The 20,605-nt window shown below is 39.6% G+C and overlaps 1 protein-coding gene and 1 non-coding gene across 3 annotated transcripts in view; one reads left to right on the plus strand and one right to left on the minus strand.

The window, feature by feature from the left end:
• Nucleotides 1-439: 439 nt before the first annotated feature.
• The window catches only part of LOC126193149 (uncharacterized), a 229,521-nt gene continuing 209,355 nt past the window's right edge, over nucleotides 440-20,605 (minus strand). For both annotated transcript variants that reach the window (XM_049932664.1, XM_049932663.1), the window contains exons 7-10: nucleotides 18,535-18,629; nucleotides 7,273-7,319; nucleotides 7,071-7,197; nucleotides 440-1,068 (exon numbers count right to left, since the gene is read on the minus strand). In XM_049932664.1, the coding sequence (XP_049788621.1) occupies nucleotides 846-1,068; nucleotides 7,071-7,197; nucleotides 7,273-7,319; nucleotides 18,535-18,629 (492 nt within the window). In that variant the 3' untranslated portion in view covers nucleotides 440-845. The remainder of the gene's footprint in view (nucleotides 1,069-7,070; nucleotides 7,198-7,272; nucleotides 7,320-18,534; nucleotides 18,630-20,605) is intronic.
• Nucleotides 6,002-6,076, plus strand: Trnal-caa (transfer RNA leucine (anticodon CAA)). Its single transcript has one exon. It is a non-coding gene; the product is annotated as a tRNA-Leu (tRNA).

Consider the following 20,605-nt stretch of genomic DNA (forward strand, 5'->3'; position numbering starts at 1 on the left):
ATTTTTGCTATGCGTATCTGAATTATGAACAAAACCAAATAAAAAGGCTATGTGTAACCCATAGAAGAAAATGTAATAATGTAGAGTCAATATGCAATGTGAAATGTTTGTACAAAACAATTTTTCTCTTTGTCCAACTTCAGTTTGCTATTTGATATGAACTAAAATCTGATGAGTGCTATGACATAATGACTTCAAAATATACATTAGTTTCAGAAAAGGAAAAGAGTATTTTGTGTTTGAGTACATTGCACACCCAGTAATGAAATAGCAGAGGGGGACAAATTACACGAATATGTACACATTTCGTAGTCACATGGCATTATAAAATGTTTTATCTGAATTCTGCTTCTCTCTATTATTTAATATATGAATTATTGTATCTATAAAAACAGTCATATAAATATATAACACAGTCACAAAATGTGTCACTCCGTATGTACCAAAAAACTTTCTAGCATTCATTTAGGCTTGTATGATGTAAATTATGAGTATTTATTGCTGCTCATAACACTGTCTTCGCTAAATTATATCAAAATATAATACATTGTGTGAATCATGTCAATATCTAAGAATGTGATGTCATGTTACAAATTAGCAAAAATACTGATTTCTTATTTCACTCTCCTGTAAATTTGAGGTGGATGTACACTGATTTTCTACAAAAAGGTAATACATAGCCTGAGATATCTTCATCCTTCTTGTTAAGATGTCTGATGCTTATATAAAATATTGATGTAGTCATGGTATGGCTAAACAAGTTCCACATTTCAACATCTTCCAGACTCAAACTGAAGGAGTACTACGATTCCCCAAATTAGGAATGGCAAGGAGGCACACTCTTGCTACAGATCAGTTACTGGACCTGACATTGTCACCTGTGGTGACTGTAGAGAAGAAGAACGACCAGTTGAGCTACTTCCAACACTAACAAGTGACTCACTGGTATTCTCCAAGGAACTTGGACTCTGTTCCATTAGGGTCACTTCTTGCAAGATTTGTTGCTGTTTCTCTTCTTGAACTACACCGTTTATCTTCTTTCGAAGAACATCAACAAGTCGTTCCATTCTGTTAGGAGTGAGACAGTTTTAAATCATATATGTTTATTCACTAAAAATAAAATCTCGAAGTGTGTACACACACACACACACACACACACACACACACACACACACACACACACACATTTTAAACAGTGTCACAGGGGAGGATAAAATTTGTGTAATCCAGAAAGATGGAAACAGAATGGAGAGCAGTCACTGAAAAATACAATTAAGATTTACTCACAAAGCTGATTTCTGTTATATGTACAAGAAAGAAGTACTCCTTGTTTCCAACAGGCATGTGATCACAGGTAACACAAAGAATTATATTGGAGTCATGATCTACGACTCATGTTTGCAAAATACAATAATTGGGGTAATACCATAAACATGATATTTGGACAATGTTTCATAAGCCAGAATACTAGGATGCATTGAAGGGGGGAAACAAAATGAAACACATTCTCAGTAGTGTTGAATGTGACACAAAACATCATTTGAAGACTTTGTCTATGGCTCCAACATAACAAAACGTTCACTTTATGTCAGTACAAGATTCAGAGTAACTATTCAATCATAGGGCCAATATCTGTCCATAGATGAACAATGAATTTCAACAATATCTGCAAGACTACTTTTAGCAAAGCTTAGAGTTGCCTCACAAGTTGCAGTTTGCTAGTAAAATGTGCACGAGAGCACCAGAGCAGTTGGTGTATATAGCAGGCATTCGGAAGGGCATAGCCCACTCACGACAGTACAGAGATGAACTCATTTACTGCAGATTCAGCAACATCCTACTTGATTTCACAGCATGCTTTTCCTTGCACAGTCACATGGCAATAAAGTAGTTTCCATTATATCCATGTGAACATCTTTTAATGAGGCAAGTTTGCTGGTAGTGTAGTCTTAGCATTGGGAAACACCATGCTGACTGGGCATAGTTGTGAGGCAAGCCTTTCAGGGCATTTCTCACAAATGGTTCTTTCAATGATCAATGTGAAATTTGCATTACAATCAGAGTAAAAATTGAAAAAAGTTTGTGAATATATTTATGTAGTTCCACATTAATTTTGTGATATTCAAAGGTATTCATGCATGTTTTGAATAACACAAGTAAATACAAACATGTAGGAATGCGTTATCCATGACAACTGGCAGCAACTAAATCTCCTGGATGCCAAGTCACTTATTTGAACCATTTCTGCCTACACAGATGCACTGTTATTAGAACTGTACATTTCTGGGTTCAAGGATTCCATGAAATTCAGTGTTAAATGTCAGAATGATGCCATAAAGAATCAACAAAGAGATCATTACAGAAATAGTCACTAATAAATTGTTGGCTGTACAGTATAGGAAACTTGGATGTGGTATATTGTAACAAGACACACACACACACACACACACACACACACACACACACACACACACACACACACTGAAGCAGCAAAGAAACTGGTATTGGCATGATGCATATTCAAATACAGAGATATGTAAATATGCAGCATACGGCACTGTGGTCGGCATTGCCTATATAAACAACAAGCGTCTGGTGCAATTGTTAGAACGGTTACTGCTGCTACTATGGCAGGTTATCAAGATTTAAGTGAGTTTCAATGTGGTGTTATAGTCAGCACATGAGTGATGTGACACAGCATCTCTGAGGTGGCGATGAAGTGGGGATTTTCTGATATGACCATTTCACGGATGTACCGTGAATATCAGGAATCCAGTAAAACATGAAATCTCCGACATCGCTGCAGCTGGAAAAAAAATCCTGCAAGAACGGGACAACAATGACTGACGAGAATCGTTCAGTGTGATAGAAGTGCAACCCTTCCGTAAATTGATGAAGATTTCAATGCTGGGCCATCAACAGTGTCAGCGCATGAACCATTCAATGAAACATCATCAATATGGGCTTTTGGAGTTGAAGGCCAACTCATGTACCCTTGAGGACTGCACGACACAAAGCTTTACGCCTTGTCTCGACCTGTCAACACCGACATTAGATTACTGATGACAGGAAACATGTTGCCTGGTCGGACAAGTCTTGTTTCAAATTGTATCGAGCAGATGGATGTGTATCGATATGGAGACAGCCTCATGAATGCATGGATCCTGCATCTCAGCAGGAGACTGTTCAAGCTGGTGGAGGCTCTATAATGGTGTTTTGTGTGTGCAGTTGGAGCAATGTGGGACCCCTGATATGTCTAGATATGACTGACAGGTGAATAGGTGACATGTACATAAGGATCCTGTCTGATCACCTGCATCCATTCAAGTCCATTGTGCATTCTGATGGACTTGAGCAATTCCAGCAGGATAATGCAACACCCCACACATATAGAACTGCTACAGAGTGACTCCAGGAACACTCTTATGAGATTAAACACTTCCGCTGACCACCAAACTCCCCAGACATTAACATTATTGAGCATATCTGGGATGCAATGCAACACGCTGTTCAGAAGAGATCTCCATGTACTCTTATGTATTTATGGGCAGCCCTGCAGGATTCATGGTGTCAATTCCCTTCAGCACTACTTCAGACATTAGTCACGTCCATGGCATGTCATGTTGCAGCACTGCTGCGTGTCTCTGGGGGACATATACAATATTAGGCAGGTGTACCTGTTTCTTTGGCTCTTCAGTGTATATACCACATAAACTAATCTTTTGTATCAAATTAAAGCCTAAAAGTTGATCTTATTACAATACACCACACCAAGTCTCCTATCTTTGTATAGTCAACCATTATTGATCACAAACTTTTCCACAAAAATATTTCTGGAATGATGTCCTCGATAATTCTTTATGGCACCATTCTGACATTTAAAACTGAATACTTTAAATTGCATGGAAAGCTTGTACATAGAAATGTACAGTTCTTATAGGACAGCATTTGTGTGGGAAAATATGATGGTGTTACAATAACAGAAATGACAACAGCTGGAGTAAATTTCCAAGCAAAGAAGATTTGGTCAACTTAGAAAGATGAATGGTAACACCTTGCCACACAGAGCTCTACATCATCATTGTTGCTTGGAGAAATACTGCTATCACCACAACATCAAGTACTGAAATATTGCAACCATATGTGACTTTTCAGTAGCACAGTTGGACAGAACTTCCTCTTCTCAGGAACTTCAATGCCAATAGTTTCTTGAGCCACTTTTTGGAGATTATAGCCAGTTGCAGGCAAGCACATGCAATAGTTAGATGTAACCATGCCCCCATAACAGAGGTCTCAATATAAATATAGGTTTTTGAAAGTATTGTACATCACTTTTGCTGTGGTTGAAGTTTACCTTGACTATAACCATCGGGATACACTGTTCTCGTTTCTTGATTATGCTTAACTTTCTGACACAAGTGCAGTGCTACTTACTAGAACCAAACTTCATGAATAATCTGAAAAATTTACGGTAACATTATAAAACATCACTTCATAAACAACATTATAGTAAAAGTTTGACTTTTTATGTTGTTATTAATTCTTCCTCTCATAACCCCATTTTTCTGTAGTGGCTTTATTGGGGAAATGCAAACTATCTTTGAAAATTCAAAAAGACTTTTAACAATATATTTTACACATACAGCAAAGTAAAACTTTTTGAATTTTTTTTTTTATCATCACCTGATGATGTTGCAATCAGTCAAAATGAATATCTTTTAAAAAGAATGTTCCAATTTTAGGACAAACCTATTATTCAAGCAAAGCACAAAATTACACTTGTTTCTAGGTCTTATTGACATAGGTACATGAATATTTTCAGATTTCCCATGCCATGTCCTCACACACCATCAATAATCAATTACAAAGGAGTGCTCCCATCACCACCCAATAGCATCCTAGACTGGAAAAAATGAACCATGTCCTTCACCAGAGCTTTGATTGTCTCTCATCCTGCCCTGAAATGAGGGACATCCTATACAAGATCCTTCCCACCCAACCTACACAACTTCCTACTCCATCCATATGCCGCTCCCACTCCCAGCTGCTTGCCACATACCCATGTGGCAGACCAAGAAGCAAGGCATGCCGAATCCACTAACCCAGCACCACCTACTCCAGTCCTGTCACAGGCTTATCCTACCCCATCCGAGGCCAGGCAATCTGCAAAAGCAGCCATGTCATATACCAACCCTGCTGCAAAGACTGCACAGTTTTTTAAGCCAATACAACTAGCAACCAACTGTCCACCAGGATGAATGGTCACCACTGAATCACCATTAAACTGTAGCCAAGAACGAAGTTGACCACCCTGTGGTACAACCAGCAGCTGAGTATAATGTGCTCAATTTCAACAACTGCTTCATGACCCACACCATCTGGATCCTCCTCTCCACCACCAGCTTCTCTGAACCAAGCAGATGGGAGTTATCCTTACAACACATACTCCACTCCTATAGTTGTCCTGGCTTCAATCTCAGGCAACCCAGTGTCCCCCTAATCTCCACCCAATAGTTTCCCCTTCCTCTGTCCAGTCACCCCCCCCCCCAATTCATGTCAACTTCAACTTGCGCCACTTCCCACCAACCACTACAATCATGCCTATCCATATGTGTGTCACCCCTCCCTCCCGCATTCCTAGCTGACAAATCAAGGAAGATGGACCAGGGTCAGGTTCCATCCGAGCCACTAGCCACCTGACCCTAGCCCCTCTCCCTATCTTCTGCCTCCCTCTCCCTCAACTGAACCCACCTGGCGCTACTCTCACCACTACCAGTCTGCCTGCCAAAAAAATAGATTGGCACTTACAACACTCTCCGCTGCAGAGTGAAAATCTCATTCTGGAAACATCCCCCAGGCTGTGGCTAAGCCATGTCTCCGCTATATCCTTTCTTTCAGGAGTGCTAGTTCTGCAAGTTTCGCAGGAGAGCTTCTGTAAAGTTTGGAAGGTAGGAGACGAGGTACTGGCAGAAGTAAAGCTGTGAGTACCGGGCGTGAGTCGTGCTTCGGTAGCTCAGTTGGTAGAGCACTTGCCCGCAAAAGGCAAAGGTCCCGAGTTCGAGTCTCGGTCGGGCACACAGTTTAAATCTGCCAGGAAGATTTAGATTGGCACTGTTTGTCCAATCAGCACCACATGGGGCATAGGCATAGGCGCACGCTCATGGATTTGTGTGTGTGTGTGTGTGTGTGTGTGTGTGTGTGTGTGTGTGTGTTTTACTCTAGCTCATCAAAGGAAAATACACAGTTTTTTAAAAAACTACAAAAAAAGAATATCACTCATTGCCCAAAGGTACTAAGATTAATTCCAACATTTTTAATGAGGTAGTGTTGAAATACTTTTAACAAAGTAAAAATACTTGGGCATCAGTATATTTTTAACCATTTGTAAGCAACTGGAAAAACTGATCCCTATATAGTGCAACTAAAAGCAGCTGAAATATTGTGTTTCACATTTTACTGGAACATGTGTACCGAACTTTCAATCATTTGTTATTATTGCCGAATATTTGCTGAGGCCATTACTAAAGATATCACTGGTAAACATCAGGCTGAAATCAAATACTGCCAATATCTTCAATATACTTTGTAACTGTCAAATATTTTACAAGATGGTGCACCATTTTTAATTTACACTGTTATTTAAAAAAAAATACTCCCTTAAGCCTACACTCACAGTATGAAGTAAGAAAGTGAGACTTCCCATTTAATTTTAATGCTGTCTTGGGATTATCAGTTTGGAATGTATGTGCAGGAAATTAATTACTTTTTTGGAACTGAATAGCTGTATCAGAGATTTTTGTTTACTCTTATTAAGAGTCGCTTGTAAAATACTTAAATACTGACAATATGAATCTGAATTAGTACTTCAAATAGTCAACAAATGCAGCAAATTAGTGGCAGTAGTACCCAAATCCCACTGCACATATGTGAAACACTGTGTGATGTCAGTGTATATCTCTGTGATGTTACTGATTTTTGAAGTATCTTCCTCCTCTGGATTTAATGGAAACAAATTCCAGTGATTGTTTTCTCATAACTGGTAAGTGAGTTTCAGCCAATATTTTACTTACTTTTCAGCGTTTTCTTCTGCAGTTTTACGTGTAGCCAAAGCTTCTTCAAGTTCACATGTTAATTTGAATTTATCACATTTGAGTTGCTGTAGTTCTTGCCTAAGGACCCTATCACGTCCACTATCACCTGTAAGATACAAATATGCTTGCATATGCACAATAAATTCTATTATCCATCATACAATCTCCAAAGAGAACTTACCCATTCCAGTGTTCCCTTCCAGGACAGCTTGGGTTTCGTCACAAACACTGAAAATTGAAAATTACTGTCACAATCATACAATTACCCAACAAGATAATAGAAAAAAGTAGAAATCAAAAGAACATTTTTGCTCAATTAAAGTAACCCATATGTGTAAAACAAAAGAATATTATAGTTCAATTAAAACACCTAAGATGCTGAAAACTTTGAATGTGGGGAAGCAGTGTTTACACATGGTCTACAGTTCACTAATAAGGCCAAATACATTTCTTTACAGCATATGCAAAAAACACACCTTTGTGATTCAACGAAGATCAAATCCTCGACAATAGCTCCTCCCAGCACGCTTAACTTATTAAACTGTCTGTCATCTAAACAGTGTGCAGTACACATTAAATGGTCACACACAGCATATATAGGAATGGCAAAAGATTAATATAATGAAAGAAATGTAAATATAGGAGCTAGATTTCAAGAACATCATAAATGAGTTAGAATCGGGAATAATCTATTATCAAGCTAGAACTGGGAATAATTATTATCGAGCTGCAATTGGGAATAATCTATTACCAGCTGTTCTGAATAAGAACAGTGTAAAATGGAGAATCAAACTGATGAAATGAAATAGTTGAAACTTAAATACATCTCAAACTAAACAATTCAATTATTTATCGCAGGCTTGGTTTCTGCTACTATATTTTCTCACAAAATAATTATTCTCATTCTTGAATTTCATTTGTTACATTACAGAGATATTCCTTATACTTACAGACTCTATTAGACACCTTTTTCTTCTTTAAATTTCTTTCTCTTCCTCCTTCTCGTCTTCACTCTCATGTCCTTATTATTTAGTAATGTAGTATTCTGATGAATCTATCCTGACCCCATTTTCAATGACAACAGTTTGTTAACTATTTCTAGTGCAACTCATGTTCTCAAAAAAACTGCTCATAGGTTCATGAAAATGACTGACTACTGAATGATTGAGGACTAACCACAAAGCATTGGTCCAGCAATGGATGAATATGACTAAAACAATATAACACTATAACAAGGCCATTTTAAGGCCGAAAGCAACACAGTTGCCGCTTGGAGCACCAATTAGAAAGGGGCACCAGAGCTGCCACAGCTGTAAGATCACATCACAATTATTACCAGCTTATTGGGGTGCCAAGCTGAGAGGGGCACTCGTGAAAGATTTGTATACAATGCATAACACAGTAGCGAAAACTGACACGTATGAAACAATATGACAGAAAAGGAGGACAGAGAGTGCAAACAATAAGTCACTTGTGTGTGAGAAATGTTCTCGAACTGGCACTGACAATTAGTTTCAACTGAAATGAAGATAAATTTCTTTATTTTCCTAGCAAGAAAAGAAGCTGCTTTCTACAACATAAAACTAGTAAAACAAAATAATGCATTGCTCTAAGGATGTGATATATGAAGTAGCATGACATATTAATATCTTAGTGGAAATTAATGAAAATGCAGGAGCATATTGCCAGACATCGCCCGGCCATCTACAGAAAGCTGGACATTACACAGCACGAGAACAGTGTGACTAAAGTGCCAAATGGGGCTGGTCCCACAACATGAGGCAGTTGAAAAAAATGGGAAAATGCAGTGTGTGTCAATCTGTGAGCAGTTACAGAGCATTTTGGCGGTGTTCTTCACTACAACATGCCCTGGAGGCAACATTTAGCTGGCTTGACATGGGAAAGAACCATCAGGAAAGTGGAAAAAGGAAGTGTGACGAGTGCAGCCCAGGAGTTTGGTATTCCTCACAACATTATCCGATGTGTATGGGGAGCATTCCACACCACAGGCATTGCTGCCAGAACAAGAGGATGTAGCCTACCAGGGCCCACTAAAGCAGCAGATAATCACTGCATTGTGCAACAGGCGAGAAGGGACCCAGGGCAAACAGTGAGTACAAGTGCAACAATATTTAACGGAACTGCAAGGCAGGCAGTCTCATGCTCCACAGCGGCACAGTGACTGCAAGGGTGTGGTATACAGAGGGGTCCAGAAAAATGTACACACCCTCCGATAGTCAATATTAAAGGAAGAAAACAACGTATCATTACAATTCTTGCACAGGGAGGTTATTTTATGTGACCTCCATTAGCACCCAAACAATATCAATGCTGCAGAACCGTTGACCAAACTACGGCTGTGGAGGGCTATGCGAGAGGCGTTCAATGAATTCAAAAGTTCTATGTACTGACTTGGCAGAAAATCCTAAGAAATTTTGGTCTTATGTCAAAGTGGTAGGTGAATCAAAACAAAATGTCCAGACACTCTGTGACCAAAATGGTACTGAAACGGAGGATGACAGACTAAAGGCCGAAATACTAAATGTCTTCTTCCAAAGCTGTTTCACAGAGGAAGACTGCAATGTAGTTCCTTCTCTAGATTGACAAAATGGTAGATATCGAAATAGACGACAGAGGGATAGAGAAACAATTAAAATCACTCAAAAGAGGAAAGGCCGCTGGACCTGATGGGAAACCAGTTCGATTTTACACAGAGTACGTGAAGGAACTTGCCCCCCTTCTTGCAGCGGTGTACCGTAGGTCTCTAGAAGAGCGTAGCGTTCCAAAGGATTGGAAAAGGGCACAGGTCATCCCCGTTTTCAAGAAGGGACGTCGAACAGATGTGCAGAACTATAGACCTATATCTCTAACATCGATCAGTTGTAGAATTTTGGAACACGTATTATGTTCGAGTATAATGACTTTTCTGGAGACTAGAAATCTACTCTGTAGGAATCAGCATGGGTTTCAAAAAAGATGGTTGTGTGAAACCCAGCTCGCGCTATTTGTCCACGAGACTCACAGGGCCATAGACACGGGTTCCGAGGTAGATGCCGTGTTTCTTGACTTCCGCAAGGCGTTCGATACAGTTCCCCACAGTCGTTTAATGAACAAAGTAAGAGCATATGGACTATCAGACCAATTGTGTGATTGGATTGAAGAGTTCCTAGATAACAGAACGCAGCATGTCATTCTCAATGGAGGGAAGTCTTCCGAAGTAAGAGTGATTTCAGGTGTGCCGCAGGGGAGTGTCATAGGACCGTTGCTATTCACAATATACATAAATGGCCTTGTGGATGACATCGGAAGTTCACTGAGGCTTTTTGCAGATGATGCTGTGGTGTATCGAAAGGTTGTAACAATGGAAAATTGTACTGAAATGCAGGAGGATCTGCAGCGAATTGACGCATGGTGCAGGGAATGGCAATTCAATTTCAATGTAGACAAGTGTAATGTGCTGCGAATACATAGAAAGATAGATCCCTTATCATTTAGCTTCTAAATAGCAGGTCAGCAACTGGAAGCATTTAATTCCATAAATTATCTGGGAGTATGCATTAGGAGTGATTTAAAATGGAATGATCATATAAAGTTGATCGTCGGTAAAGCAGATGCCAGACTGAGATTCATTGGAAGAATCCTAAGGAAATGCAATCCGAAAACAAAGGAAGTAGGTTACAGTACGCTTGTTCGCCCACTGCTTGAATACTGCTCAGCAGCGTGGGATCCGTACCAGATAGGGTTGATAGAAGAGATAGAGAAGATCCAACGGAGAGCAGCGCACTTCGTTACAGGATCATTCAGTAATCGCAAAAGCGTTACGGAGATGATAGATACACTCCAGTGGAAGACTCTGCAGGAGAGATGCTCAGTAGCTCGGGACGGGCTTTTGTTAAAGTTTCGAGAACATACCTTCACCGAAGAGTCAAGCAGTATATTGCTCCCTCCTACATATATCTCGCGAAGAGACCATGAGGATAAAATCAGAGAGATTAGAGCCCACACAGAAGCATACCGACAATCCTTCTTTCCACGAACAATACGAGACTGGAATAGAAGGGAGAAACGATAGAGGTACTCAGGGTACCCTCCGCCACACACCGTCAGGTGGCTTGCAGAGTATGGATGTAGATGTAGATGTCAGTGTTGCAGTTTGATAGCTGCACAGGATGCCTCGATGGTTTCTCACAGCTCATTCAGTGTAGCTGGCTTCTGTTGATGAACTTCATTTTTCAAGGGCCCCCATAGGTAGAAGTCAAGATGTGTAGGGTCTAGGGACCACAGTGCATACTCAACAGCTCCTCTTCGACCTATCCTTTGTCCAGGTAGATTTTCATCCAAATAGGCTCTGACACCTTTGTGGTAGTGTGGTGGAGCGTCATCTTGTTGTAGCTACAATCTTACATTCCCAAACATCTCTCAGGTGGCAGGTAAAATTAATCTTTGTAGCATATGAAGATACACCTCACCAGTTACGGTAGCTTCAAAGAAGAGCAGGCCAATCAAACTGTGCAATGACAGACAACACCACACATTAACAACTGGCTGCTTAACATGTTTGTCCACGAGACTATGAGGATTTTCAGGCGACCAGTACACACAATTGTAGCAGTTTACAGTACCGTTCAGTTTGAATTGCGCCTCGTCAAACTAGATCAACATTCCTGCAAACTGTTCCTCCTCACAAAACATGCCTTCGAACCACTCCCAGTACTCCACCCTTCGATCCAGGTTGTCCTCATTTGTAGCTTGCAGCAATCCTGGAATGTACACTATCCATGTTTTAGCCTTCAGAATTCATCGTACACAAAATTGGTGTACCCTGCTTTCACGTGCATCCTGCTTCTCAGATTTCTGAGGCGGCCTAGTAAAATGTTGCAACACAGCATTATCTCAAATATGATCAACTGTTGTAAATGTTGGTGGCTGAGGTCCTGTACACATTACACCATTGCCACTGTACCACCATTATATCTTCGTACTTCCAGTACCACTACACCTTCCTATGGGGAGAGATGGGAATATGCAATGCACCAGGAAAATTTTCAAATATGATCATTTTTGTGGTCTTGTTATTACAGTGTGAGGAAGTATAATGTTGCATAGGTGTACTGACCTCAAAATCTTTGTACACGTTATAGTCATTGGTCAACATTATTGTGACACTGTAATCCTTCCCAATGTGCATTGTTTCATGGGTTCATTCACACACGACTTCGTTTTTGGATGACAATGCATGCTCACGTCAAACAGTACTGGTGGAGGAGCTTCAGCAAATGGACTAACCTGCTCACTCCCCCCCCCCCCCTATTTAAATCCCATCAAGCAAATGCGTGTTGTGATGGAGAGACATATTCCAGCACATCCACTTACACTCATACACCAATTATCATCCAGCAATTGTCAACTGCACTGGTGAGCAACGGAATATCCTTTCACAAGAAATCCTTATTAACCTTGTGATCAGCATGGGACCACATTGCAGAGCGTACACTGCTGTCCATGGTGGTCACACATTGTATTAAGAACCATGTTCCATCTTTTGTAATGTCCAGGGCACCGTCATAAATAGCAGCAACTTCCATGTAATTATTGTTTCTGAATAAAGGTGTCACTTCTGTCCATATCATTGTGTATTTCTTTCCATTACCCTAATAGTCTGGACTTTCTCAAAGCTGGAATTTTGATACTGTGTGGACTGGATTTTTATTTGGAATATGGACTTAAGTTAGCTTGCACTGTTTCCGAGGAGCAATCTGTACATATCTCTTGTTGTCAATAAACCAAAGTGAGTCCCCACTAGCTCATTTTTAATTCACTTTTACAAAAACAGTGATGACTCAGGACCTACGATGCATGAAAATCACATTTTGGATGTTTTTGTAATTAGCAAGAGTGTGGTCGGTCTTTCACCTATGAAACATTTATAACAAATACTAACACAAACTGTGCGGGCTATATTGTGCACAGCTATACTATAAATAGTGAAAGTGTTAGTGAATGTAGCAGGAACATCTCCCGCACTACTCATATTTACAGCTTTTCCACAATTTAACAAATTGAAGAATAGGACACTTACCACCACCAACTGCAGTTATACAAGGTGAGTATACAGTACATGCAACATTTTAAATAACCAGTATAGATAAATGGCTAAACATATTGTAACAAGTAATACAGTATGTGAAAGACACGCTCTCAAAGTTTTTTTAGCACAGTGCTGACAAGTAAGCTGGAAAACCAGTGACAGGGCCAGCACCAATTGTAGCTGTTAAAAATGACAGTGAATCAAGCAGAGAAAGCAGTTTGTGGCCTAGATTTTGGCCATTGCCAATCAGATTAGTGAGTATTCAAAGAGATTTCTGTGGCAAGCTTCACACGACACCGCCAGTAAAGTGAGGCAATACAAGAAACTCAAGGAAACAGTTGTTTGTGTAAAGCCGACAACAGTTGTTTGTGTAAAGCCGACCAGGGATATCAGAAGAGACAGAGGACTGTGCAAGGGAGATGACATTGCAAAATCTACTTATTGAGCTAGTGCAAAACTGAAAATCCCTCTGCTAACTGTGTGGAAAATCTTTTGTAAGCCATTAAATGTGACACCATAAAAATTGCAGTTTCTGCAAGCCACAGGCCATGATGATGAATTATACAGTCACCAGTTCAGCACTGATATGGAGAACCATCATGGAAATGACAACTACGTAAGAAAATTAATCTTCAGTGCTGAATCATCTTTCCATCTTTCAGGAAAGGTCAAATGACAATGCACGTGCATATGGGAGAGAGAGAATTCACCTGCAATTGTCACACACATCTCAGATTTTGAGCAAATTAATGTGTTGTGCGCTCTGTCTAACAAGACATTCTCTGGACTCATCTTCTTTGCCGAGAGAACTGTCAATTGTCTCAGTTACCTTGAAACGCTGCAACCTGAAACTCAAAGCAAGGATTTCATCTTTCAACAAGGCCACAGGCCTACCACCATTTCTGCACAATTGTGTACAAGCTTACCTAAATGAGACATTGCCATTTCACGGCTAGGCTGTGTCATAGCCACTAACCTGACTACTTGGGTGGTCACTACCATAGTATGAATCAACACCTCACGATTTTTTCTTGCAGAGTCACATCAAGGATAGCATTTAGGTTACAGCTCCACCACAGAACCCCAAAGACTTGTGACACTGCATCACAGCAGCTTTTCTGACTGTCACTCCTCATATAATGAGCCAGTTATGGGTTGAAGTGTACTACCGACTGACGTGTGCCGCATGATGAAGTGTGGCACATAGCACATTTATAAACATTGTAAAACTTTGAGAGCTTATCTTTCACATATTCCATCATTTATTATGTTCTTTTAGGCCACTTACAGTAAATGTATCTTTTTTTAATGTTTCATGGGCTTTATAATTATACTGTATTTTACAACTTGCCATATTTCAATATTGAAAAGGCCATGTTCTTGTCGGGAAATGTGACATCTAATACAGAAACTAGACACTATTTTCTTTACTGCAAGAACATTTTTCAATGAAGAAACATGTTGCTGTAACCAGGTTAGAAGTTTGTGAGCAGAAAAAGGGACCCGATCAATCTGATGGATGTTGGGCTATCAATCTACATGGATTAAGTACAAAATGCAATTTCAAATGTTTTGTGGACATAATTATGTGGACACCAATCAGGGGCATTATAGTGTGTCTTCACACCAGCTCAGAAGTAAAGAACTACACACTGAGGTTATCAAATCCATCTCTGATGGAAGTAATGTGAATAGCTCAAGCCTTTGAAACTGCCCACATACCCCACAGTTTGTTTGTGATAGACAAAGCAGTCAGCTCCCCGTCACTGATCATGAGGAATGTCGTGCCACCTACAGCAAGTGTCCTCACCTGCTCCATGGCCCAGTGATGTATTAAATAACCACACTTGTAGCCACAGGTAACGGTAATGGAAGTGTCATTATCCAACTGTAAACACTGTTTCCTTCACCACAGATGCAGCAAAAAGGGGCACATTCAAGAGATTTGTTCTAACAGTTATGATACAGATATGATGGAGGATATGATAGAAGAGTACTAAGTGAGTGATAAATCTACCAAAGTGCAGATTTCTCTGGATGCAATCCAGCAAATGTACTTATGTGTTCACTGGCAAGCACCCTGAGTGAATCTTGAATCCTGGGGTTCTGTGTCCTTCCAAAATAATCTACTAGGGTTACTGCCTCTGCAGGCAGCCATGACAAATCCTTTGCCCTAGGGGTATAACCAGATACCCTGATAGGAAAACTTCCAGTTTTACTGACTTACAAGCAAATCAATCACCCAGTAAGACTTCTTGTGGTAACTCACCTTAGGTTTGGCAATGTTTTTAGAATGGATTCTTTCCCCACCTTTGGATTTAAGGTTCATGAAACAGTGCACCCCATGCAATCTGAAGTGCCTTAAATCACTTTACAGACTCTCTTTTAACAGATATGCTCAAATCATCTGTTCAGGATTGGGGTAGGCAGCTGATTTTGAAACTCACATCACTTTTAAATGGCTGCTGCCCCACATTTCTTCTGCCTGGTGTCCGAGCTCTAAAAGTAAGATCCTAAAATAGAATTGGAAATGCTCCCTAATGAAGATGTGTTAATGCCTGTTTCCCACAATCAATGAGCCATTCCACTGGTACAGTACACAAACCCAATGGCACCTTTAGACATTATAGTGACTTCAAAGTGTGGGATAAACACACAACCTAAAGTGGACACTTTTCTTCAACTGATCCCCAATGAACTCTGCAAAAGTAGGCCACAGCACCTCAGTTACTAAAATAAAATGAACTTGTAGTGGTGTACCTTCATATGTCTTTGGATGCACCATCACAAGCTTACCTAGTGCTCAGTACAACATATAGCCTCTACTGTTATAATTGGTTGCCTTCAAAACCTCTTCAGCCCTTTCCATACTCCTGAGTTTTATTGCCCATGGTATTCCAAACTGTGCTGCATACCTTGCTGATATTTTGGTTACCAGCTTTGACTCAAAAGGGGGAACTTCACAATCTCGAGCTTTTGCTGTAGAAGTTGGCAAAGAAAGGACTCAAATATAAATGAACAAGTGTTTTTCATGCAATATTTCTTGACATATTTATGACTGACACCTTTGTCAAATTAACTTGCACCAATGAAGAACTATGTCAGTGCCATCATGTGTAAATAAATGTTCTCCAACACTGCACTTAATGCCTTCTGCACTTTTCTAGAAACTGACTGAAGGCTGAAGCCCGATGCAGTGGCTTCACAACCACACATCAATGCACTTTGTCCAACATGCTGCAACTGTGACTGTGCATGTCATCACTGATGCTTCTCCTTACTGAGTGAGCAACCCGGCATCAACCTAGGCCACAAGGTCAGACAACCTGATTTGGATTGGTGGAATGATCTTTACCTACCATTAACCCATGATGTCTACTGTGGCCTCTGTCCATAGAGGTCGGAGGTGATGACAAAATCAACTTCATTTTTGCCAGCATGGTAAGCAGCCACTGGTTTCTGTGCCTGTGGCAGACTATTTGGTCCCATATGGATTCACACAACTTTCATCAATTCTCAACCTTCTGCAGCAACACCAGTGGAACTTGACCCACCATCTTTCTTGGTAGTGGCTGCTCCAGACCATGCACCACTTGCATCTTTTCCCATGGAAGGAGTCAGATGTGACACAATCTGGAATGCACAGTGAATGTGCTAGTGGTTTGGCTCAGGTACTGATGTCACACGGACTCTTGTCATTTGTCATAGGTGGAATTTTGATGCAGTGTGGACTGGATTTCCCTGTGGAATAAAGACTTAAGTAGCTCGCACTGTTTTTGAGAAGCTTTCTGTTTATATTTCTTGCCTGTGTGGGTCCCCACTAGTTTGAGTGTAACTCACTTTTACAAAACTTCCCAGATGTTTGAAACTGTAACAATAATCTTAGGCACTGCTTTAAAAATCAATAAGCTTGCAGGATACATACCTCATCATTCTATGTGTACAATGTACCTGATTTCCATGGAGATATTTTTGACATATCCAATCGCTAATCTCAGTGAAAGTCAAAACTATGTAAGAATTACTGAAAGATCTGAGTCATACAATAACCATTATTATGAACCCTGGAAGAGCATTTTTTTATTTTATTATCCTACGAGGTGATAAATGTTTTAACCTCATTAGTAATTACTGAAAGACACTGAATGGTAAAAAGACACTTTTATTGCTAATGGCTTCACGCCCTCAGGTTGGTCGTATCTAGCTGTTTCCATCACGACTTTAATAATGCAGCAAATGTACTGCTTTTATTCTACAGTGAAGAATCTACTAAGGCAACACTGTGTAAAACATATAACCATGTCAATTCTCCATATGCAAACTTCTCCAGTGCAACAACACACTAGGCAGCTATCTCAGTTCTAACAGATGTAAAACCTGTGTCACTGGTAGAAATCATAATTATACATGATTTGCTGTCTTATATACCATACCTTCTGCATTACAACAACAATAGTTTAAAATACAATCAGCATTAGGATAGCTAAATGTACACTGGAAGTACCCAGTTCTCTTGTCAGTACCTATCAATACTTCGTTAATGCGACAAACTTGTGGCTTTTATTGATCTGTATGAAATCTGTCTCAGCAGTAATATCCACAGCCTACAAGCATGACAATTTTGTAGCTGTAATCTTCTCCTATGGGGCAACATGTTACTCATCTACTTCAGTTCGAACAGAGGTGGTATCTGTCTTATTGAGAGAAAGTCATACATGAAATCACATGCAAAATTTGCCATCTAATATACATTCCTCAACCTTCTACAATACTATCAGTCCACTGCAAAATTAGGAGGGGCAGAATAGCTGGGCAGTACTTACCTGAAGGAGGCAAAAATTCCAGAACTGATGACACATTTAAAACAAAAAAACTATTCCTACATTTCATAATCATTAGTTCCCTTCTCTGGGAGAAAAGAGGAATAGGTTTGTTATGGTTGGAAAGGAGTGGCAGGTCCTTGAGACCACAGGTTGAGGGTACCTACCTGTAGTGAGGACTGACAAAGTTAAAATATGAGGGGTCAGAGAGAGTATGATGTCAAAAGAACAAACAAGATACAAAATTCAAGAAATGTAATTAAAAATTGTCTCATAATTGTTTATGTTCTTACTGACTTTGGAATTCTTTGCCATCACTGTATTTAAGAAGTGCAATTTCTGATTTTACTGTGCAATTGTTAAACTTTTCTTATATCGAGACAACCAGGCTTCATTATCACCAAAGAAAGCTAATTAATTTAAAACAATGATTGAACAAATTCAAATCCAATATCTTTCAACATCTGGAATGGGTATATCTCTAAAAGACAAACTTGACACCTGGAAGAGGTATATCTTTAAAACACAAACTTACTTATCTTTCAGCCGCAAGTTTTGTAATTGAGCTTCAACCTTCAACAGTCTTTCTTCTGTGTGTTTTTTATCCACAAGAGCTTCCTTTAGTTGAGCCTAAAACATAGATATAAAATATATAAGTTCAATAACGTCTATAATGATAAAATTCACAATATATCATACATATGTGGGATAACTTTTCAATCTATGAGCAAAATTCACCAGCAGAAAGTACAAATAATTTGGTAAAATTCCACTTCAATTTTTTTCACCAACAATTAAGTGAATAATCATGTCAGTTTTTTATGTCAGTTCTTTATAAGAATGATATTTGGACACCTCCTGGAGCCTCAACAGGCAGCCACACGTGGATGTTGGAACAAGAGCACATTGGCGACTTATTAGTTCTTGTATAAGATAGGCACCAGATGTGTATAAGGGATACTAGGCCACATTCACTTGACAGCAATCACCAAGTAGCAAGCCCAAAAACAATATGGTGTTTGTTAAGTTATAACTCTTTTCCAAGATGTTCAGTACTGAAACTTCGTACATTTTGTGACCAAAGTGCTCTTTAAATGGTGGTCATTTTATTTAAAAAGTGGTTAGTTTTATACTCTTCCAACAGCTCCGTAAATATTGGTTTGCATGAAGAATGGCACACAACTTTTTGATTCCTTTCAGTATTATCTGTACGTCATTTGCTTTTAGATAAGTATCAAAAAGTCACATTGTATAATGGCTGCAAAGATCTGGAAAATCTCTCACTCTGTTATGATTACAACAACTTAAACAAAGATTATGGACAAACATTTCTTTCACTCAATATGGGAAAGCTTATTCACATCAAGATGGTTACAAGAATATCTACTGAGAACTTAGTTACATGCAATGATTTGAGGTTCAGTCACTGGCCAACTCGATGTTTGCAACAACTGACACTGGAACACCTCCCAATCAAGTCATCATAAAGGAGGAGGATAACAGTCTTAAGATACATTGATAGAATTGCAACTGGCCAGTTGTGAATATGGAGCTGGTGTCCAACACATCTGGTTCACATAAGGTGAATTTGGTGGCCATGGTATTCACACGAGTTCACTATCATGTTCCCCAAACCACTGTAGCACTATTCTGGCCTTTGACATGACAGATTATCCTTCTGGAAAATGCCATCACCACTAAGGAAAATATCAAGTATGAAGGAATGCAAGTGGTCTACAATAATGTCCACAAAGGCCACAGCTGTTATTAAGCCTTCAATTATTGTCACACTTCCATGGAGTCCAAGGTGAGTGTCCTCCATGGGCTTGTATACATGGCATACTGCATGTTTCAAGTGTCCATTCATCTGGATAACGATTTATCCAGTCAGTTTGGACCAGACCACTGATTGGTTTAATAAGATAGGTCATTCATTCAACCACAAGATAAGTTTTTATTGATCCACAGCCCAGTATCAATGATCGCACGACAACTGCAACCATAATTATTGGATGTTCTGGGTCAATAAGGCATCATGTATGGTTCATCTGCAGCAGAGCCCCATGTTCAACAATGTGCACTGAATGGTGAACTCTGAAACACTTATCCCTGCATCAGCACTGTACTCTATCATCACATCTGCCCTCTATTCTGCCTTACACAGCAGGCAAGTCTTCAACCTCTGTATTCTTTGATGATGTGAGATGCACATCCAATACCTAGTCACCTATTCACAGATTCTTCATCTTTCAACCACTTTCCAAAGATGCTCACGACAGTAGTATGTGTGTAGCTAAGCAGGTTCAGCATTTCCAAGATTCCCATTCCCAGATGCCAGGCCATAACAATCTGCCTTTGTCAAAGTCATTCATACCAATAGATATCCCCATTTGCCACCTGTATCATTATTACAATGATTGCCCAGTTGTATCTGCTCTGTTTGTGAACAAATAAAATATTTCACTCAAATAAGACTTCAACGGAAGAACCATAATGCCTTTTAACTGGTTCAGCGTAACCTAAATTATGTTCAACAAATGATGTTTTGAACATTATTCCTCCATAAACTGAGTCTAGTACTTACAAACAGTGCCACCTACCAGAAA

This window comes from Schistocerca nitens, chromosome 1, assembly GCF_023898315.1.
Source record: "Schistocerca nitens isolate TAMUIC-IGC-003100 chromosome 1, iqSchNite1.1, whole genome shotgun sequence".
NCBI lineage: Eukaryota > Metazoa > Arthropoda > Insecta > Orthoptera > Acrididae > Schistocerca > Schistocerca nitens.